The 23250-nt window shown below is 50.2% G+C and overlaps 1 protein-coding gene across 2 annotated transcripts in view; it reads right to left on the bottom strand.

The window, feature by feature from the left end:
• ESYT2 (extended synaptotagmin 2) overlaps nt 1-18867 on the bottom strand; it is a 56121-nt gene extending 37254 nt beyond the window's left edge. For both annotated transcript variants that reach the window (XM_087820890.1, XM_087820889.1), the window contains exons 1-3: nt 18556-18867; nt 1567-1608; nt 597-731 (exon numbers count right to left, since the gene is read on the bottom strand). In XM_087820890.1, the coding sequence (XP_087677016.1) occupies nt 597-731; nt 1567-1608; nt 18556-18867 (489 nt within the window). The remainder of the gene's footprint in view (nt 1-596; nt 732-1566; nt 1609-18555) is intronic.
• Between the last annotated feature and the right edge of the window lie 4383 nt (nt 18868-23250).

Genomic DNA, 23250 nt, shown 5'->3' with positions numbered 1-23250 from the left:
GTTGTGGGTTTGATCACCAGTCAGGGCACATATGGGAGGCAATTGATCGATGTCTCTCTCTCTCTCTCTCCCTTTCTCTCTAAAAATATAAAAAACGCATCCTCGAGTGAGGATAAGAAAAAACATACTCTAGCTGCCCCTTCACCTGCTGGTCAAGGTGATGCCTACAAGCCGGCACTGGAGCCCTTGTTGTTTTAAACAACTTGAGGGTGAACACCTTTTGCTTGTTGTCAATTACTGAACCTGAATTCGCATATCAAACTCCCTTCCAACAGATGAGATCACTGAAAACTGTACAAAGGCAATTCTGACAGGAGAGTGTGGGGCAGAAAGCTGCGTCAGAACTAAGGGAAGTCCCCCAGTGAACCTGAACTGTCTAAAAGACCACGGAGGACAGGTGAGGGCAGGTGAGGACCCCGACAGACCAGGCGAGGGCACCACAAGAGGACAGAACCCAGAGAAGCTGTACAAACTGCCCCCCCAGGACCCTCCAGGGAGCAGTGTTCTCTAAAAAATAATACGCAGTAGTTTAACATGTTTTTTCAGTTTTCACAGCAATCTTATACGCACACAAGGATGCTTAAGAAGAAACTGACCTGCTGACCCATGTCGACTCTCGTGAAGCTGAAGGTGCTAAGGTGGGCGTTTGCTCCCCGCACGGCTGGCTCTATGGTTTCTCGAAACAACTTCTCTATAAATTGGCAAATAAAAGGCCACATGTGTTTGACAGTCTGAAAAGGAGAAAGAACTCATGTAAAACAAGATGTTATAATACACAGTGTACTTAAGTCAGGATAAAAAAATTATGCCACTATAGCTTACCAGAATTTTTGAAAATTAAAAGGAGGGCCTTTTTGTTATGCAAAAATCAACACGATTTAAAATTTTTAAATGTATGACAACAATAAGCCACTGATTAACCCTATGTTGCAGGAATTAGTTATTCTGGTTAAGAATTCTATTTAAAGCATATCAGCACATTTAATGATTGCTTAAAGAACAATCAGAAAATCCTGTGGATTCAACTCACTGCTAAAAACTTAAACTGTAGAGATCTTAATAAACATTACTGATTTTTCTTCAGTGATGACTAACTCTCAGTGCTGCATTGGTTTTTACTGCACAGCTCTAAGGATATATAAAATCAGGGGATAACAGATCCACTTCAAACTACGCAGATCTAAAAACAGAAGCGTTTTTTAAAAAAACGAAACCAGATAATTATCTATTACCAGGATTCTTGGGAGTTATTTCCCTCTCCATAATAATGTTTCCAACATTTTTGCTTACGACTGTTATAAAGTAGATCTGGGCAGCAGACGGTCAGGAGAGAAGACAGAGGCCAAGATAGGACTACGAGTGCCTCATTAGTTTTCTCATGTCTGAGACGTCTTCACTGCTTGGAAAAGGAAAGTAACGTCTCGCTTACGACTGAGCTCCGTCGGGAGCAGAAGCCAAGTCCAAATGAGTTCACAGTGTCAATATCCCGGCTCCCAAATATGGGAGGACGGCTCCCGTCCCCTGATCCCCGCTGGCCTCTGGTATGTGGCGATTCTGCTCTCTTACCTTATTTAGCCATTCCGCTCTTTCAGTGTCTGGAAAGTGAACCTAGAGGAAAACACAGGATGTGACTGACTGATCGACGCTGTCACGTAGGCCTCGATGTTATCATCGTGGGTCTACCACTTACAGAAAGGTTCTTTAAACCCCCCGTCCTGGAACCACCTCGGAGGGAAAGCTGAACCACGGGGCGCTCGGGAAGGGGGCCCGCCACTTAGGCTTCACAGTCTAAGGACACTGAAGCAGAAGAGCTGAATGTCGTCAAGGGCCCCAGGCCCTTCTCCACATCCCTCCACCCACAGGAATGTGTGCTGCTTTCTGGAACATCCCAACCAGTATCTCAGGTGGAGCCCTCTCTAAAGGAATCGCTTTTCAGTGGGTCTCAGAGACCTGGACACAAAGCCTTCAAAGTCCCACCTTTCCGCCCTGGCCGGTTTGACTCAGTGGTCAGAGCGTCAGCCCACGGACTGAAGGGTCCCAGGTTCAATTCCGGCCAAGGGCATGTGCCTCAGTTGTAGGCTTGATCCCCCTGCCCCAGTCGGGGCATGTGCGGGATGCAACCAATCTAATGGCTCTCTCACATCGATGTTTCTCTCCCCGCCCCTCCCCTTCCACGTTCTGAAAAGCAATGGGAAAAACATCCTCGGGTGAAGATTAAAAAAATTAATTTAAAAAAATCCCGCCTTCAGCCCGTGCTCCTGCTTGCCCACTAGCCGCAGTCCTCTCTGTTTCCCACGCTCTCCAAGTACTGAACTAGGCTCCCCGTGAGTCGGGCCTGTATACTGAAGACAAGCGTTTGCAGAGACAGAAAGAAAGGCTTAGAAAGGGTGGAAAGGCGTTCCCTTTGCTGTTAACATGTAACCCTTGCCAGGGAGGCTGACACTGTTCGTGGAGGAGCCCCCGAGTCGCTGTGCCCTCCCTCATCCCTCAGAAAAAGGCAGGCAGGCCACACCAATGTGGTTGAGAGCACCTGTCTGGTTCAGCCACACAAGGACCGCAGCTCTGTGCTGGTGGCCATCCTGCCCCTCTCCTGGCAGCGTGGGGGCCCAGCCACTGCAGGACAAGGCCCCGCCCACTATGGCTGAGAGGAGCTGGTCAGGGAACATTACCATGGGGGAGAGGGGTCCCAAGAGGACGGTTCTTTGAGAACCAAGCCCACCTCTCACACTGGGCCCCTGAGAATAAATCATGGAGCCCAGCAGCAGCCAGTTCCTGGTCAGAGAGGCCCCCATCATCACATCTGTCACAGCCACGTGGATCCTGGGAGAGGCCACAGCAGGTCCCATCTGCTCCTCTGTCCCCACAGGACAGGAAGCCTTTGATTTGTGTGACCCACGAGGGTGGGCTAGAGTGAACTGAAATACACTTTTCTAAAGTAAGTTAGCTGGAACCCATACAGGGACAAGACCAAGGGATGGCAGCCTCGCAGAAATAAAGAGGTTTTAAGGCAAAGACAATGCTCGAGAGGGCAGATCTGGGAAGAGACAGCCGGCCAAGGCTGCTTTGATCAAGAGGGTCTGCAGCCACAGAGGCCTGTTTTGGCATGAGTGGAACTGGAGAGCTATGAGGACCTCCCATTCCCCAACAAGGGACACGAGCTCGGAGCAGGGAGAGTGGGAGGCTTGCTAGCACAGCCAGACAGGGTGTGACACTAAGTGCTGGACACCCTGCAGCTGTCTTCTGCCACGTTTCCACAGCATAAGGAGGCAGCTCCACACTGAGTCAGATCAGGAGTGTGCCAGGGTCACCCTCCCGGGTGTGTCAGCCTCAAGGCAGGTGCTGAGCTGTGGTCCCAGGTAGCAATTTACTGTGAGGTCGTCTCCCCTTCTGCCCATTCTCTGAATCCAACCAGTCACCAGGGGGGACAGAAAGGACCAAGGCAGACATGGAACACCTATTTGGGGTCAGCCGGAACCCCTCCACTGTGGACTGTTCCTCCGTGTCTAATTTCAGAGCAAACAGCAGAGCCAAGGACTCCCTGCAGGCCAGTCCCTGGACATCTACACTCGCCCGGCCTTCCTGGTGGTGCGGTGGCTGCGACACCTGCTCCCAGCTGCACTGAATCGCTCGAGAGCACAGGAGCCGTACTCCAGTGACCCTGTCGGGACTCCCAAGTGTTGGTCAGGTGGTTCCACTTCCTCAGCCCGACCTTCAAGACCTGGTTCAAATCACAGCCCCTCTACACAGGCCTGCACTCCTCTCCTCACCACTCGCTCTGCCAGCCCTTTCTGTCAGCTGCACCGTGCCACACGCCTCCCCAGGCAGAAACCTGTCCACAATCACCGCACCCGGCCCCTCACACAGGTGCTCTCTATTCCGCACGTGTCCCGCCACCACTGTGATGCTGCTCAGCTGCTCCGTGCGCCCAGTAACCCCTCGCCCCGTGCACCACGCGCCTGTGGGGCTGCTGTGCGCCCAGTAACCCCTCGCGCCGTGCACCACACACCTGCGGGGCTGCTGTGCGCCCAGTAACCCCTCGCCCCGTGCACCACGCGCCTGTGGGGCTGCTGTGCACCCAGTAACCCCTCGCCCCGTGCACCACGCGCCTGTGGGGCTGCTGTGCGCCCAGTAACCCCTCGCCCCGTGCACCACGCGCCTGTGGGGATGCTGTGCGCCCAGTAACCCCTCGCCCCGTGCACCACGCCTGTGGGGCTGCTGTGCGCCCAGTAACCCCTCGCCCCGTGCACCACACGCCTGTGGGGCTGCTGTGCGCCCAGTAACCCCTCGCCCCGTGCACCACGCGCCTGTGCTGTGCGCCCAGTAACCCCTCGCCCCGTGCACCACGCGCCTGTGGGGCTGCTGTGTGCCCAGTAACCCCTCGCCCCGTGCACCACGCCTGTGGGGCTGCTGTGCGCCCAGTAACCCCTCGCCCCATGCACCACACGCCTGCGGGCCTGCTGTGCGCCCAGTAACCCCTCGCCCCGTGCACCACGCGCCTGTGGGGCTGCTGTGCGCCCAGTAACCCCTCGCCCCGTGCACCACGCCTGTGGGCCTGCTGTGCGCCCAGTAACCCCTCGCCCCGTGCACCACGCGCCTGTGGGGCTGCTGTGTGCCCAGTAACCCCTCGCCCCGTGCACCACGCCTGTGGGGCTGCTGTGCGCCCAGTAACCCCTCGCCCCGTGCACCACACGCCTGCGGGCCTGCTGTGCGCCCAGTAACCCCTCGCCCCGTGCACCACACGCCTGCGGGCCTGCTGTGCGCCCAGTAACCCCTCGCCCCGTGCACCACACACCTGTGGGGCTGCTGTGCGCCCAGTAACTCCTCGCCCCGTGCACCACACACCTGTGGGAGAGTTAACCACCTTTTGAGAGATGCTGTGAGGAGATGCTGCTCAGAGCCGGCAGGGTGTTCCACACGCGCTCTAATGATACTGCTCCTGAATCTCTACACATACTTGCTTTTTCAGAGTCTGTATTTGTGACTGTTTTTTCGATTGCCCATTTGGAATGTTACTATAATTACTGTAAGTGGTCCCAAGTCTACAGCCTCGTATGGCATCTGAGTCAGTTTGGGGCGCTGAGTCTCTGCTCACTAAGCAGGGTTTTCCACAGAGAGGACCCCTTTCCCACGTCTGCTACAGTTACAGTGAGAACGGCGACCCCAACGTGAGGGCCCGAAAGGCGCCATGATATCGGTGCTGGGAAACTTGACCTGCTGCTGTTTCGTAAAGAAGGATCCAGGTTGTCAAGTGCCCTTTGATAAAATTACAGCAGAACAAGTCAAACCTGCCACTCAAGTCTTCCTTTTACCTGTTTTCAGATCCTTCCTTCTCCGAAAATATTACAAAACAACAGACGTGTCTGTTCCTACGTTATCCCCAGTAAACAGCTGAAAAACCACCTGTGAAAATAATGACTGTTCCTCAGTCTACACAGGGCAGGGGAAGCAGACACCAGAGTGCCCAGGGAGACCACGGCAGCACCTCTGCGGTGGGCATCCGCCCCCAGTGCCCAAGCGTCAGGACGGTCTCGGGTCCTGCCAGAAGGGCTGCATCTTTGTCAGTGAGCGGGGGTAATAAGGGGCCGGTTCCTTTTGCTAACTGGGGGGAACATACCAGAGGGAAACCCTGCTCCTCTGCAGTTTTTGTGCATAAGGGTTTCCTTCTAAGATTGCGAATGTGTTTGGAGTTTGTTTCTTTTTTAAGGTTACTTGGTGGTGGTTTTTTAAACAATAGTTTATTGATTTTTAGAGAGAGAGGGAGAGGAAAAGATAAACATGGATGTGAGAGCAAAACATGGATTGCTGCCTCCTGCACAAGCCCCCAGGGGTGGAGCCCGCAACAGGGCTCGTGCCGCACACACGTGTGTGTATTAAAATATGCTTCAAAATTTCTTAAACACTTGCTTATGTTCCACAAAACAGAATTTAAAGTAGCAAAAACATCCCAGAGGAAGACTGGGATATACGGGGAAAATAAAAAACATGTTTCTAAATCATATCGGAATCATGAACACACATTATTTGGTTTCAAATCTTAATCTTTCAACTAAAAAACATACATACAAAAAAACGCACTAAATTTCCTTTGTGAGTCCAATTATGAAACAAGTTTCCATATTTACATTGTCTCTACAAACTAGACATAATCCTTGTTTGATTGTTCAAGTTCTGATTATATTTAATAGTTGACCCTACCCAAAAAAATCTTTTTAATCTTTAAAAAGAACAAAGGCATATTTGGGATTCTAATATGTTGATATTACCAAAGTTTTGCTTAGAAAAAAATTAAACTAAATATACAAAGACAGAACATTAACTGTATGCTAGGAACTCTACATACAATACCTTGTTTCATCCTCAGAACCACCCTTTGAACAATTAACGGCTCCATCTAGCAGATAACGAAAGGAATTTGTTCAAAGTCACAGGGGAAATGAGTGGACCAGAGCCAGAGGGATCTAGAGTGCTCCTGTTATACCTGCAAGTGTGTAAAGGATGGGAGGAATTCACACACAGTTAAAATTCTCTAATCAAGTCATGTTCCCCATTTCTGAACATTAAAAATAATATGGGGTAACATTTAAAGTTCAATAAAGGGAGCTGTCTTTGTTTGCACAGCACCCCCTTGAAGGCAAGTCACCAGCACTTGTGTGGGACACAAAGGACAGCAGGTCTGCCCAGGGGAGTGGGATCCGTTTAAAACCCAGGAGCATTAGCGGCACTGAAACCTGCAACTTAGACTTCTTTACCCATTTCCCACAGGGTTGCTGTAAGCCACCTCTCTTTCCTCAAAATCCCCAATTCCACTCCGCCCTCTCATTTTTTCCACAGGCTCAGTGTACAAGGAAATTGGAAAAACAGGGTCAAGAAATCTCAATACCGTATTTTTTCTAAGATACGGGGACCCTTTCTCCTCACAGCTCTTTCTATAAAGAAAGAAGGCAAGGGGGTTAAAGGTTGGAGAGGGTGTTTCTCTCAACCTGTCAATCCTGGAATAAAACGTTAACACGAGGTCTAATTACTGCTTTGCATGGTAAAAAAAATTGCACAAAATAACTGTTTCTCTATTTCAAGTCTATGTAAAAGTAGACAAGTCACACAGTAAATAAAGCAATCGATTCCTTCAAAACCCAGAGTCATCATTTCCTCCATGGTCTGTCGGCCTCAGTGAACTGATTACTGTGTAACTGCGACTGGACACAGCACCAAGGGCAATGGGAGCAGATTAGATACGACGGCAGTGCAAAACCCATCTGGGTGAGCCGTTCTCCTGCCAGGAACACTTTCAAAACTCTCTCCTCTGTGCTTTTATGGGAGAAAAAAGAGAAATTTCACTAGGGAATCCAAAGAAGCAGTAATATCCCTGCAGTCTTTGCCTGAGACCACAGGTAGTGACCACGATCCCTCTCCTAAGACCACAGGTAGTGAACATGATCCCTCCCCTACCTGAGACCATAGGTAGTGGCCACAATCCCTCCCCTACCTGAGACCACGGGTAGTGAACATGATCCCTCCCCTACCTGAGACCACAGGTAGTGACCACAATCCCTCCCCTTAATTTGCTGACAGCAAATCTACCAGTTAGGGTAAATTTGTTGCTTTCTTCTGTCACTTCACTCTAACCGTTCAAGGTAAGAACTGGCTGCTGATGAGAAAAGCTGGCTGAAAGCACAGTGCAGAGCCACGGACATCGGCCCCATGGACTGGAGGCTCTTCCTGGCTCAGGCAGTGGGGGTGGGAGGGAGGGAGTATTTAGGTACCACTCCTGACACACACTTGTTTAAAGCATGTTTACCTTCAATAATGCATTACTATCTCTGTTATATGAATGCCCTACCTATGTTTGTAAACCAGGAGAGTAAAACAAAAACAAAACACCAGGGCTTATGTAACCCAGCACACCTGTAACGCAGCTGTCCGACACCTGGAAGGCAATTCTTGTTTCTAGTTCTCTAAAAGGACATACACTTCTAAGGACTTTTACTGAGGGCTCTGTAGTTTCGTGTTAATACATCTGCTAGGTTAGGTGCACTCTCCTCCATCCATTTCCCTCTGAGGTGGCCCCAGCTTCAGGGCATGCGCAGGAGGAGAGGTTGACCAGGACTGACGCTGCATGGCACAGTCAACACAGGGGCACACCTACCTTTACCCAGAGAGCAATCAGACATCCCTTTACCACAACATGAATGTCAAGAGGTTGATATACTACCTTACTAAAGATGCATGTCTGCAGGCAGTTTTCAAAGACTTGAAGCACATTTTTAAAAATTCTAAAGTCGTTTAGACACTCTGTAACTGCTAAAAGGAAGAAAGCATACAATCGTGTGCCAATCTTGATTTAAAGTTGGGGCTCTGGCATGAGTTACACCGATCTCACAAATTAAAATGAGTCCAAGAATAGGAAACATGTCATCTAATCTCCTTCACTAACACACGTAAGACGATCTGGTTGTTTGTAATGTGAAATCCAAGTCAAATGCTACTCTTCAGGCTTACGTGCTTATGTTTAACAGGAATGGACTGAAGCGGAGACTTTCATCGATGACACGCAAGCTCATTACTAAAACTGCAGCACACCAAAAATATACTTTTTGCTTATCTAACAATTAGGTGTAATTTTGACTGATTTACAAAATAATAATTACAATAGTAATTACCTACCCTTTTTGCTTCCCTCCCCTCCCAAAAACTCAGGTGCCTATGTTTGTATAAGGATTTCTGGTCCCAAGAATTAACCAATCAGGTGCAACCTCACTACGTGACGTGGCCAATAAGATGAAGCTCTGTGATATGACCTATACATTTATGGTTCAAGACGGGGCATTCACACCCCACAGCTATTGTTGTTGACTGCTGTCATTTTTTATTTGACAACCTAAGGGGAAGGGGTCAGGGCAGGTGTGCATGCTTTAAACATTCTTGCAGCACACCGGGTGAAAATCGCTGGACTAGAAGACAGATGTGTAACTGTAGCATTGCAGTAATTACACATGTTCTGCATACTGTGTGACATCAGCCCAGCTTCATTCTACTGTAAAAAAAAAAGAAACTATATGAGACTGAAGTTGGGGTTAGAATCCCCTAGAATTATAGAACCGGCAGGATGGCCAAACACCCACATGGATTCAGAAGTTACATCATGTTTGGAATTTTACTGTGAAATTTTCCTTTTCAAGAAATCAGCGTACACAGTATTTCAAAGAGCTTAATATTTATTCTCACACACAGACAGCAAATATCTCAAGACTTATGAGAGTTAAGTCAGAAAATTCTGCCAGCTTAAAATCTACCTGTTTCTCCATGGTAGGTAATCAGGTTCTTGGAAACATGAAGACTTTCTTCCTGAATATAATCATCTTTACTGGATTTTCGGGAACCAGATTTCAGTACATCCCCCTTTATGTTGGTTTGTCATTAACTGTGATCTTACCTCACAGCCAGGAGCTGGACGTGGTATCTACCACTGGCTACATCATACCCAACGACAGCACATCGCAGCCAGATCACCATCACCCATCTACCTGTCATCTAGTATCTCGCTGCCTATCATCTGCCTCTCGACCATCTCTGTCTGTAATCCGTTTAACGTACAAGCAAAGTCACAAAGACCACGGACTGTCTGACTCACTTACGGGGCACGTCCAGAACAGGGAAGTCTAAAGGCAGAAGGTGAATCAGCGACTGCCCAGGGCTGCAGTGAGAAACGGGGAGGGAATGCAGCACGGATGGGTGGGGCCTTTACTGGGGGATAAAGATGTGCTAAAATCAGACTCTGGTAACGGTTAGTCTTGTGAATTACTGAAAACAGTGAGCACCACCCTGCAGACCCCTTGGCTTAGCCCATAGCAACTGACTTCAGACTTTTGGCTTCCAGAATTATAACAGATAAACATGTGCTGTTTTAAGTGATCAAGTTTGTGGTTCTTTGTTACAATGGTCCCAGTGCAGGCAGCAAGTAAACACAGGTTGTAGGCTGGCCGGGGTGGCTCGGTGGTTGAGTGTCGACCTACAAGGAGGTCTCGGTTTGATTCCCGGTCGGGGCACCTGCCCAGGTTGCCAGCTAGATCCCCAGTGTGGGGCGTGCAGGAGGCAGATGAATGACTCTCTCCTCACTGATGTTCCTCTCTCCCCCTCCCTCTCTCTGAAATCTACTAAAAACATATTATATATAAATAAAAGGCTGCAATCTTTCCCCTCCTGCTCTATCCACCATGAAATTACCAGCTACAGGTTATCCCTTTTAAAAAACAGTCCTTTGTACACACAGCAAATTTCACTTCTTTCTTCCCCCAACATGAAACCAATCCTGAGGCACTGGCGGGTGGCTGCTGGGTGGCGCTTCGTCCCGTACACCAAAAAGGTTGCGGGTTTGGTTCCTGGTCAGGGCACATATCGAGGTTGCAGGTTCGATCCCTGGGTAGGGTGTATACGGGAGGCAACGGATTAATGTTTCTCTCTCCCCCCCACTTCCTCTCTCTCTAAAATCAACAAACATATCCTCGAATGAGGATTTAAAATAATTTTTTAAAAACCTGACTCAACTATTCAGTAAAAACCAGCACTTTCTATTAGCTACTGGGTAGATTTCAAAAACTTTATGTATGTGAAAAGTAACTAGAAATGGTATTGCCATTTTTGTTTTGGATTATTTTTGGGTTTTTGGTTTTAAAACCCCAGTGCCCAGATAGTAACTTAGAAAGTGCTAACAGGTCCTATGCAATCACTTGCGAGGCATCTAAATGTTAACAGCACAAATGTGATTTCAGTAGACAGTTCGCTTCAAACATGTGTAACAGCAGCAATGTGGGGCAGGAGGCGCGAGGCGGGCAAGACAATCGCCGGGCAGCAGGAAGCTGGCAGCAACACTGGGAAACCGAGAGGGAGCACCAGCCACGAGCAGCACGACCCGCAGGCACCACGCCCACTCCTGCAGCCCAGCACCAGCCCGCTCCTCCACCTTTCCCCATTCCAGCCTCGTTAGCTCACTGTGGGACGGGCTCATTCCAGCGCCTGTCTAAGGAGAAGGGAACTAAGGTTCTAAATGGTGTGACTGACATGAGTGCAGGGGTCAGGAAGGGGCTCTCAAACAGGAGCCTACACCTACCAGACGCAGAGCCTGCTTCCCAGGGTGCAGTCCCTGCGGTGATGCCTTCACCTGTGGGAGGCACCATGTGGGTGGGTGGCCCACTCCTGTGCCATGGCACTGACTCTAGCCACAGGGCTGGTTACTACCTTCTCAGCCATCTCCAAAGTAGCCATCAGGACACTGCTACCTCTGTCTAAAATATTCCTCCTGTTATAAACTTCGATATCCCAACTCAGCACAGAAGAGAAGCTATTAAAGCTGTGAGTCTGCTGGGAGGAAAGCTTTCCCTCCAAAGGCGAATTACCTAAGAGAAGGTCTGGGTAAATCTACCCTGCATTCAGCACCGCACCATTAAAACACAAACACTGCCCTCCAAAGCCACACTTCAGCTTATAAAATTATCATCTACTCACAAGTTAAAAAATAGTTCCTGTGTCCTGGACAGACCTGATAACTAGCTCAAGCAAATAATCTTTCATAACTTGAAAAGAGCAGAAAATGAGTATCTCAAACTCTAGTTTCATTTTTCTCTCAGAATAGAATATCCAACAATTTGTTCTTGGAATGTGTTCATCAGACATCATTTAAGTAAAGCCCGGCTCCCATAGCCACAGTCACGTTTCTGAAGGATGACGATGAAGGTGAACATGGCACACACATGCATCCACAGACTCAGAGTCCCTGGAGTGTTGACACCGGTCATCCAGGGAGCAGGGCTGCAGGTGAGTTTCCCTTCTGCTTCTCCAAAGCTTGAAACACCCTACGATGAACATACATCCTTCTGGTACCAGGAAAAATTATGTTTTTAAAACTTGTCTAGCCTGGCCAGTGTGGCTTAATGGTTGTGTTGACCTATGAACCAGGTCACAGTTCGATCCTGGTCAGGGCACAGGCCGGGGGTTGCGGGCTCGATCCCCAGTAGGGGGCGTGCAGGAGGCAGCTGATCAATGATGTTTCTCTTTCATTGATGTTTCTCTCTCCTTCTCCCTTCCTCTCTCTAAAATCAGTAAAAGCATATTTAAAAATAAACAAGTAAATAAAATAAAACCTGTCTAGCTATAAGAAAGAGAAAAGCCCAACTGCATGTTCATTAAAAACAGAGAGATAAATGGAACTTCACTAAGTGAACAGACAAAAGAACTCAAAGCTCAACTTCTGTGCCAGGTTTACAGGTACAAAAGCACAAATAACACTCAGTATTTCCAAGTCTGCCCTGTGGTTATCACCGACCCTGAGTGCGGTCCCCAGGCACAAAAATGGGTTCTTTTAAAAAGGAAATGACTGTGCTGACACACAAGGAGCACTTAAGACTGGATCCTGTCATCAGACCTCCTGCTATGATCCATTAAAAACGCATCAGGGGAATGCCGGGCTCAGAGGCATCAGCTAGGGGCGGCCATAAAAGTGCCTTCCACAAAGTAGGCAAAGACAGCAGAGCAGAAAACTGGACTTTTATGCAGAGCTAGATCTAAAACCCTACAAAAGTTCTAATCCTCAATAAAATCCATCAATAAAATCTTTTTTTAGAACAGACTGATTTAAAGAGTTGGGCCATTACCTTTGTAAGGGTACAAAATGCTCTAAATGCCCAGAATTTTTTTAATAAATGTACCACTACATCAACTGAAAGGCCTAGGAAAGGGCTACCTTCCTCATTTCCATATGTAGTTATGAGTCTAGAAAACTTTTAAATCTTGAACCAAATATTCCTGAACAAATGATTTTCCTGGGTTTAAAAGAGTTATGTATTATTTTTATTTAAAAAAACTATCAATGTATACTATGACTACAATGAGTAAATGTATAGGTTTGCGTTATTACCAGCTAGTAAGTTCTTGAATTTAACACCTTGTTTTCATGTTTGTCTCTAGCACCTATCACAATACCTGGAATGTAGCGAGTGTCTGATAAATGCTGGCTGAGTGAACAGCTGGATCAATAAAGGCTTGCTTTTTGGTTAATCGTCACCTGAGGATATTTTTTCCACTGATTTTTAGAGACTTGGAGGGAGGGAAACATCGATGTGAGCCAACACATTGATTACTTGCCCCCCCCACAAGCCCCAGACAGGCTGAGGATTGAACCTACAACCCAGGTATGTGCCTTTGACTGGGAATCGAACCCTCCACCCTTCAGTGCACTGGCTAATGCTCTAACCACTGAGCAAACTGGCCAGGGCAATAAAGGCTGGTTCTTAATCCCCACACATTGAAATGTGACCTACTCTAGGAAAAATTCACCAAATTAAGTGGTTTTCTTTTTAAAAAATTACAGGACTTTTCTATCAGATAAGAAAAATAAATGGAGGAAAAATCAGTGACAGAAAGACCAAGAGAAAACTTTTAAATAAAATATGTTAAGTGGAAAGATGTTTTCATGAAAAAGACAACTACTAACATTATTTATGTAAAAACTATGCCCCACCCAATTCCAAAAGAAGAGGTGACTCAGTGTTTAAGGCACAATAAGATCAGTAAAAGAGAACAGTACTGGCAGGAAGGCTGACGGTGCTTCCAGCTACCTCCATGGTACATAGCAAGCAGTCCAGGAATAACCTTGGCTGCAAATTTTTGGCGACTGAAGGGAGGTGAGAACTCTACTGCATTGCACAGGAGTTTCCATTTTCTGATTTCACAAGCTGAGTTCTGAAGACGTCACCATCGCTCCCTCCTCCAATGCCCAGACTCTGCCACTCAAGAGTAGAGTCTGTACTCAGGCCCAGGATGGCTCCCTGAGAACTGGGAGGGCTGCCTTGAGAGACAGGCCTCACCCCTCGTGGAACCTTCAATCACTCTCCTGACAGCTGCCTCCAGATGGGACACTGCTTACGACTGGGACATGCCCCCGGGTTCCCAATCCTGGGCTTTTATCTGCTGTTCCCAACGGGCAGAATGTCATGCCCTTCTAATTCTTAAATAGAATGTGTCTCTACGCACCCCTCACACTAACCACCTCCCATCTGCTCTTCTTTCTGACCCACCAGGGCACTTTGGGGGGTGAATGGGGGGATTACACCTGCCTCTATCCACCTGAGAGCGAGCACATGTGAGGGCAGGATGACCTCTACACGTCCTCAGATCTTTAATGCAGGAAGAAAATTCACCTGAGACGGCATAGTAGTGGAAACTAAAAAACATAATGATTTAACAAAACACAGTAAAATGCAAAAAACCACAAACAGTACCTTCTAAAATCATGCTACATTAGAACGTATCTAATATAAAACAAACCAATCTATAAGCTAAGTTTCTCCAACAGAAATAAATATGTACTGATAACCTTGAATCAAAGGTGAGAGTTTAGGGTAACTCACAGAAACACACACATTTAGGCCGTTTAATCTATGAAGTGATTTCTGTTGTTACTGAATTAGAATTTATTTAACCAATGTAATACCAATGTTTCTGGTAACATTAGGTGTAAGGTAAAAAATATGTACTTTTTTATTCATAAGCTAACCCCTTTCATTATTCCCTAAAATGTAAATGTCTCCAAATTTAAGTTGGAACAATAATTTTTAGAGAAAGAGAGAGGGAGAGAAGCCTCGATTGCTGTTCCACTTACTGATGCATTATTGGTTAATTCTTGTATGTGCCCTGGCTGGGAGCAAACCCCCAACCTTTATCCGGACGACACTCTAACCAACTGAGCTACCCAGACTGGGAGGAATAATAATTTTTAAACAGTGTAACAGTTTTGGCTGGAATTCTATAAGCAAGAAGGTATGTACGACTTACTCTGAACTACAGCTGATCACCCTTTCCACTTCTTTATTTTTTACTTATTTTTATTTTGTTCTCACCTGAGAATATTTTTTCCATTGCTTTTCAGAGAGGGTAGGAGGGAGGGAGGGGGAGAGAGAGAAACATCTATGTGAGAGAGCCACATTGACTGGTTGCCTCCAGCACGAATCTGGGGGTGGGAATCAAACCAGAGACCCCTCGGTGCTCAGGTTGACACCCTAACTAACCACTGAGAAACACCGCCCACGGCGTTTCTTTATTTTTAAAAGAAATCCAAAGTCTGTAATATTTTTAACAGCGCTATTGAGATAAAATTCAAATACCATACAATTCACTCATGTAAAGTGTACAATCAATGGATTTTAGTATATTCACAACGTCTGTGATATTATTCAAGGCTCAATGTTGCAGCCAATGTAGAAATCATAAAAACTTAGAGAAAAGATAGGAGGTTCGCCAGGCCTAACAAGAATACTAAATTACTAGTCAGTTTTCCACAGTTGGTTCTTCACAGGACTGATACCTATATTATAAATATATAACTAATGTAACATGTTAACTTAATATAAATGTTACATATTTTTTCAATTCACATATTTATTTATATTATTTATATTTCGGTCCTAGCTCTATATTCTTCCATCTTGAAATGTAAAGTGACGCTAATATCCAAATGAAACAGAAGTGTTACTAAAACCAGAGCAAGCTAATGGGTGCATATATCCTAAGTTTAAATCCTTTTTATTCTTCCGTTTAAACTAAAAAACAGTTACTGCTTTAGGTCTAGCAACCCTGGGACATTCCTTTCTAACTCAGTGAAGCATTTGGACCACAGGGCATGAGCACTGCAGGCTGTCTCTTCCTGGAGCTTCCAGCAGGGTAAACAAGAAGCCCCTCCCAGCCACCAGGAGGGCTCTCGCCTTTCCTCCAAGCACAGGACCCAAGTGCTAAAGTTGCAACCACAGTTTCAAATAGAGCTGTGGTTCTGGATTTAGCCGCAGCAACTATTTTGTCACAAGTCTTCGCAAAATTTCCATAAAGTGTAAGTCAATGATTAACAGAGAATAAAAGCAAATATTTGCCCTTTGTTTACATGAGACCACAGTGTATTCTTTCCTTTGGTTCATTTGGTTTAGACTACACATTACATTTTGGCTAGAGTTAAATTCTCCTGAACGTCCCAGACCGGGGATGAGAGGAAAGCTCCCCCAGAGAAAAGCATTAAATCTCAGTCATCAAAGTGTTAGAATCAAACAAACTGTCCAAAAAGCTGAGTAATAAATACTGTACAGGACAGGTCTGGGTCTCTACTTATCTGCAGCCATAGAATTATCATTTATTGGCAGCAGAAAAAAACAGGAAAGGGGCAGAATTCACCCTACCAAGTTCTAATATTTCAACTAAATGAAAACAGCGGTGGAAAATCGTTATGTATCTCTATAAAAGCTCTTCAAGAATATTCTTCACCCATAGTCTTAACGGTTACAGGCCCAGCTGACGCAGGGTCAGCCATCAACCTGAACCTGCCAGGCTTTTCCGTCTGTGAGGAAGAAAGGCGTGGAGTAATAACGTGGTTTACACCAAAGCTGTAAGACCGAAGTCTTACAGAATTATCACATGTCCAGTGAGAGGCACCTTTCGTAGCCTGGGAGCCTTCATTCAAAACCATACATACTTTATCTCAAAACATTAATATTCTTCAACTACCTCATTTTTCATATCCAGTGTAAGTTTTTACTTTACTAAATAAAAAGTTCAGAACCCCAAGAACCTAAGTATGTACTGTAAAAACTAAAGTATTATGAATACAAAAATCTTAAGTTTCTTATGGATGGCTTCTTCCATTGTTACTTTGCTCCCTGGCTAAAGCAAAATTGCAGACACGCTTGCAACCAGGATAATCCACTGGTTTTATTATGGAAATAACACAGTATTATAATAATAACAAAAGGTATAAAAATTGTATGTCGACTATAATTAAAAATTAAAAATTTTTAAAGGTATAAAAAAATCTCCTTCAAACCCCAGACAACTAGAGCTTTTCTTGGACGGGACCGCTTTTCTTGAGTGTGCATTTTTCCAGAAGTTTTCTGAGCAATGGAGGCATGTTTAAGTGTGTGTATATATGATATGAGGTCAAACACAATTTGGAATAAACAAGTGAGAATTTTTGGAGACAACATAAATTCCTTACTCTGTGCGACGAACACCCTGGCTCATCAGTTCAGGTCACACGAGGGAGAAACCCAAGGGCAGAATGTTTGGCTAACCACCGTTTATTCTGTTGAGGTTTTTTGAAATGAATTTGTCCTGCTTCCAGTATAGCAGCGACTGCATTTGCTAATTCAGTGTGTGAAAACTGTGCATTTCACAAGGACTTTTACAAGCCAACTGGTATTAGCCAACAGCACGACGACCAGACTCCCAGCCGCCGGCTCGGGGTGGCTCGGCCCGACCAGGCCCGCCGGGTGGGCGACCCTCCTGCTCTCCAGCCTTCGGCTTCCTGCGGCCTCATTCAGTCGGCGCGCCAGGCGCCAGGCGCCACCTGGAAGCGCTCCCGCGTTCCCAAAGGGCACCTCCCTCCCTCCTGCTCCTGCCGACGGGTCCTCCAAACCCCGGCGGCCGGCCGCTCCGCGAGCCCCGCGGCGGGGGGGGGCGCCAGGGCCCCGAGGCCAGGCGGGGCCGACGACGGCGACAAGAGCCGCCCGGTCCCCTCGCGGCCGCCGCCCCAGAACGAAACTTCCTACCGTCGCAACGGCCGGCGCTCTGGGGCCCCTGCTCCTCACCGCGTCAGAAACGAGAACTGCGCCTCGGGGGGGGGGGGGGGGACCGCTTCTCCCGCCGCCGGGGCCACTCCCTTTCCTCCCGCGGCTCCCAGGCCCGCGACGGGGTGGGGTGGGCCCGGGCGGCCACCTGCCCTCCCGGCCCCCCGGCGCCTCCTTCCCCCACGCCCGGGGCAGCGGCCGAGGTCCCGGGGACGCGACAGCGGGGCCACGGGGGCCGCGCGACACAGGCGAGGACGCGGGCTCGGACCCGCGGCGCCCCAGCCAGGCGGGGCCAGGGAGGCTGGGGGATCAGGGAGGCTGGGGGGACAGGGAGGCTGGGGGGTCAGGGAGGCTGGGGGGTCAGGGAGGCTGGGGGGACAGGGAGGCTGGGGGGACAGGGAGGCTCAGGGAGGCCGGCGGGGGACAGGGAGGCTGGGGGGACAGGGAGGCTGGGGGGTCAGGGAGGCTGGGGGGACAGGGAGGCTGGGGGGTCAGGGAGGCCGGCGGGGCTCAGGGAGGCTGGGGGGACAGGGAGGCTCAGGGAGGCCGGCGGGGGACAGGGAGGCCGGCGGGGCTCAGGGAGGCTGGGGGGACAGGGAGGCTCAGGGAGGCCGGCGGGGGACAGGGAGGCTGGGGGGACAGGGAGGCTCAGGGAGGCCGGCGGGGGACAGGGAGGCTGGGGGGACAGGGAGGCTGGCGGGGGACAGGGAGGCCGGCGGGGCCAGGACACCGCCGCGTGACTCCCGACCCGCACAGGTAGCAGGGAGGGCGGGGCGCGCACTGGACCCAGCAGGTGAGCGCGTCCAGATCTGGGGCCCGGGCGGGGCCCGCGTCCCGCACTCGCCTGGCCCCCAGGTGGCAGGCGCGCACCTCCGAGCCCGGCGGGAACAGGGGCGGGGCGAGGGGGAGCGGGGTCGGGGTCCGGGGCAGGGGTCGGGGCTCGGGGGCCGCCCGCACTCACCCAGGCAGGCAGGTCGCAGGCGCGCACCCCCAGGCGCACGGCGCGCTCCTCGTCCTCCAGCAGCGCCAGCGCGCGGCACAGCCGGGTGGCCTTGAGGCCGCGGCTGCGGCGGCACCAGGCGAGCAGCGCGAGCGCGAGCACCACCCAGCTGAAGCTCAGGCCCAGGTAGCCGAGCGCGTACACCGGCAGCAGCAGCGCGAAGCTGCGGGCCAGCTGCGCCAGCAGCCCCACCACGTCCACGCTCAGCGCCGCGCCCGCCGGCTCGGCCCGCGCAGCGCCGGCCCCCGGGCCCGCGGCCCCCGCGTCGCTCATCGCCAGCCGCGAGCCGCGCAGAGAGCGCGTCCGGTCCGGGCCGAGGAGGCTCAGCCCGCGCGCCAGCGCCCCTCCGCGGGGACTGCGCTGCCCCGGCCGCCCGCCCGCGCTTCCGCCCGCGGGCGGCGCGTGACGTCAGCGCGCAGGGCGGGCCCCGGGGCGGGGCCTGGGAGGGGCGGGGCGCGGCGGAGCTGGGGGCGGGGCTGGCGTGGACGTCCGTCGCGGGGCGGGAGGGCGCGGCCCAGGGCTCCGAGCACGTACGCGCGCCGGGCGGGCGGGGCTGGGCTGCTCCGACGTCGCGGGGGGGTGGGCCTGCCTCCGGGAGTGGGCGGGGCCCGGCGTGGGACCGCAGGGAGAACGGGTCCCAGGGCGCCGGCCCGCGGGCCGTGATGCCGGGTGGGCGGGCCGGGTGGCGGCGGCGTGTTCGGTCCTGGCCGCAGGGCTTGGGGACGCCTCTGTGGCTTTCCTGGGGGCGTCGGGGCGACGGGTGGATCCGCTCCTGGAGGGCGGGTGCGGAACAAACGCGAGGTGCGCGCTCCCGCGTGTTCCTTACGCCTGCGGGGGTGGGGAAGCCGCGGTTTCAAACTTTGAACACGTTACCGGGCAAACACGCCCCCGAGCGGTGGACGGGCGGCGCCGGGAGCGGGCGGGAGGCGCAGCTCCCCGGCGTGAGGCGGGCCCGGGGGGTCCCTTCCCGCTGGGGGTGGGGGCGACGCCGGGAGGACGCCGCTCGCCTCCCCGACGGTGCTCGCGTCCCGGCCGAGCCCCGCGGCCACGCCCGGCGCGGACCTCGCTGGTGATGTGAGCACGCGGCCTGACCGCTTCATTTCCCGGGAGACGCAGCCGGCAAGCGCTCGTTAGCGCCCGTGGGCACCGCCGGTGCCTCCCGAGGAAACATTAGCCGAACGCGCACGGGGCGGGCCCGCTGCTCAGCCCGCCCCACGCGGCCGAGCGGGCCCTGGGCCGGCGGGTCCCACGCAGCCGCGGGGCTGAGCCTGGCGTCTCCGGGACAGAGCGGGTCCGCGCAGCCCCCGTTGCTGGGCGGGAGGGAGAGGACCGCGGGCGCGGGATGGAGCTGCAGCCGGGCCGCCGCGCTCAGGGGCTGGGCGTCAGCCCTGGGCGGGGGGGTCACGGGTTCCAGTCCTGGTCAAGCGCAATACCTCGGTTGCAGGAGGCAACCAATCAATGTGTGTCTCTCTGCCCCCTCTTCCCTCCCTCCCACTCTCTCTAAAAATCAAAGGGAAAAAAATACCCTCAGGCGAGGATTTAAAAAATGACTAAGCTGCAATCTGCCCTGTTAGACTGGAGCACTCAGACTTACTAACACGGACTTTGGGGTGGGCGAAGCAGGGGCATGCGCTGGTGGCTTTGCCAGTCTCGTTAGTAATTCCACTAGGCTTTAAGTTCCTTGAGGGCAAGAACCACATTTACTGGTTTTATCAGCATATCATCCGGCTGGCACAGTGCCTGGCAAGGCAGGTGCGGAATGAACAAACACACCTGTCTTGCCCTCATCTGTGAGTCTGTAGGTAATAATGTATGCGTGTGTGTGTTGCTATGGAGACACATACATATCTCTCAAAAACCTTGCTCTAGGGTCTAAAACACTCAACTTCGGTGGAGGGCACTAAATCTCAAAGGAAGTGGTTTTCCCTTTTTTGCTCTTCACCAAATTACATTATGTAAGCTGTAAATACAGGGGTGGGCAATAGTAGGTTTACCCTCGTAAGTACACAAGACAGAGTTTGTTCTTGTATTATTTATCAATTATTGTATCATTTTCCTTATAAACAATTGTAAACCTACTTTTTCTCACTGCTATATATAAAATGGTGAGTCTCAACCCTCTTCCTATGCAACAGCTTAATGCTCAAATGCCACCCTCCACTCATGACTAAGTTATGACGTGCAAAGTAATTGCCTTGTAAACACAGGAAGGAGCATGAGCCTTTCCTCTAAAGAGCTGCAAAATCACATCTTATAAAGACTTGTGTGAACACAAACCACATAAGAAATCCTGCATGTCCGAGATAAAAGTATTTGACCTGGAGGCCTAGGGATGTAAAATACATTAAAGAGACGTGTCTGTGTGGTACCTCAATCAGCCTCCCAGCCTCAGCTGCCTTTGTGAGCCCATTTCCCTGTATTTGGTCATACCAGCATGGTAGAGCACATCTGTACCGAGTCTAATAACAGGCCCCGTTCAGTTCTTAGGCTCTCACTAGTATTTTATTTTATTTTTTTATTTTATTCTATTTTATTTTATTTTATTTTATTTTATTTTATTTTATTTTATTTTATTTTATTTTTAGTTAATCCTCACCTGAGGATATTTTTCCCATTGATTTTTAGAGAGAACGGAAGGGACTGGGGCGGGGGGAGAGAAATATTGATGTGAGAAATATCGATTGGTTGCCTCCTGCACGCACCCAGACTGGGGCAAGGGATCGGATATGCAACCCAGGTATGTGCCCTTGACCAGAATCCAACCTGCAACCCTTTAGTGTGCAGACTGACACTCTAACCACACCAGCCAGGGAAACTTTCCTAACTTTTATGTTCTTCCTAAGTGCTGATGAGTGGAAATGAAAAAGGTAGGAGTAATATGTTCAAAACCGGAGTATAATTAAATAAAAAAGGTTTTCTGGATGTTAATTTCTTTAAGGTAAGGAGCTGAGTAAATGGCCTTTGTATCTGGAACACATAGATGGAACCATAAAACTGTAAACTGGTTCATAATAGTATGTGACTCAAAAGTACACTGTCTGAAAAATAAATTTTGTATCAAAAGAACAGACTGATGCATTGCTTAAAACATGATTTAAGAATTTACACTTTCTGTGTGTGAAAACTTTGAGTGTAATCTTTTCTAAGTGTAATCTTTTCTAAGCATCATTTGCATACTAAAATGCAAAACAGTGTTTGGAAACAGCTGAGTGTAAGTTAGTGGTGCCTCACTGGAATGGGACTTGCACCAATCCATCCTGCACATGATAAAATACACCTGAGACGCAGAACATTTGTCTTCATGATTCAGCTCTCTTCTCCTTTTTTTAAAAAAAAATATGTCTTTATTGACTTCAGAAAGAGGAAAGGAGAGGGAGAGAGAAACATCAATAATGAGAGTCATTGATCGGCTGCCTCCTGAGGGGCGAGCAGCAACCCGGGCGTGTGCCCTGAGTGGGAATTGAACCGGGATCTCCTGGATCATAGGTCGATGCTCAACTGCCGTGGGGTCGCACTCATCCCGTGTCACATGAAAAGTCATCCTTGTTCTGGGGTGACCTGCAACAGATGACCACTAGAGTTTGTGTTTGAATTTTGGAGCCTTTATTAGCTGGCCACCAGCTACAGTTGTGGCATCTCACCCGTGTAAGAGCCGAACTGCAGCGCCGACCCTCAGTTCTTCTCTTACTCTATGCTCAGTAACCATAAAGGCAATGCAGTAAAGGGGTTTCCAATAATTTGTCAGGATGTCAGTTTTTGGTATAGGAAACAAGGGGGGACCTTTAGCAACACAAAAGGAATGATTTAAACACAATGTTTTATAATGAGTAATGGGGTTATGCTTGGCTGGAGTGTGACTGGTTTGTTCTTTCTATGGGAACTGGGGGAGGGGGGGTAATTATTGGGCTAGCTTGTCGGGCTTGTCCTATACAGTAGAGATCTTGTTCTACCTTTACTGTTTGTTCCTTAGGTATATTCTTCTGGCCATGGTGGCCAGAACAGTCCTTTCAACGACTGCTTTTTCAAGTGCATCGATACCTCCACTCCAACAGGTGTGTTTTATCAAACAACAACAAACGGGGAAATGATCTGTAAAGTGCAAAGTCTTATACAGATGAAAAGCCCTTTCCAATCACCGAGGGAAAATCTGCGCGGTCTGACACTGTTTCACCGCCTGGTCACTCCACCTTTCCAAGAGCCAGGTGGGGGCCTCTGCCCAGCCAGGTGCCACCAGGCTAAGTGGAGCCAGTTACCCGGCTGCCCTGCCTCCTTTTTCTCTTTAGGTCCGCTCCTGCGGGCCCCACAGCGGGGCCAATCCAGCTCCGTTCACGCACCGAGTGCTGTACCGCCGGCCACCCCACACGCGGGGACCCCCGACTTCGCCAGCCTCCTTCAGCGCCCCTTCCTTTGGGGCCCAGGGAAGTCCCAAGCCAGCGATCGCTCGGCCCTCCGCCGCTCCTGCCTGCCGGTTGCTAGGAGTCGGGGACACGCGGGCGCGCCAGGGGAGGCCGCGGGGCATGCCGGGCCAGCGGTAGCTCGGCTCTCGGCTGCTCGCGCCTCCGGTTGCTAGGAGTCGGGAACGCGCAGACGCACTAGGAGAGGCCGCGGGGCATGCCGGGCCAACGGCCGCTGGGCTCCGGGTTGCTCGCGCCCGCT

The sequence above is a fragment of the Miniopterus natalensis genome, chromosome 10, assembly GCF_054644295.1.
Source record: "Miniopterus natalensis isolate mMinNat1 chromosome 10, mMinNat1.hap1, whole genome shotgun sequence".
Classification (NCBI taxonomy): Eukaryota; Metazoa; Chordata; class Mammalia; order Chiroptera; family Miniopteridae; genus Miniopterus; species Miniopterus natalensis.
The sequence above is the reverse complement of the archived record's forward strand: the minus strand, read 5'-3'. Positions and strand labels throughout refer to the sequence as shown.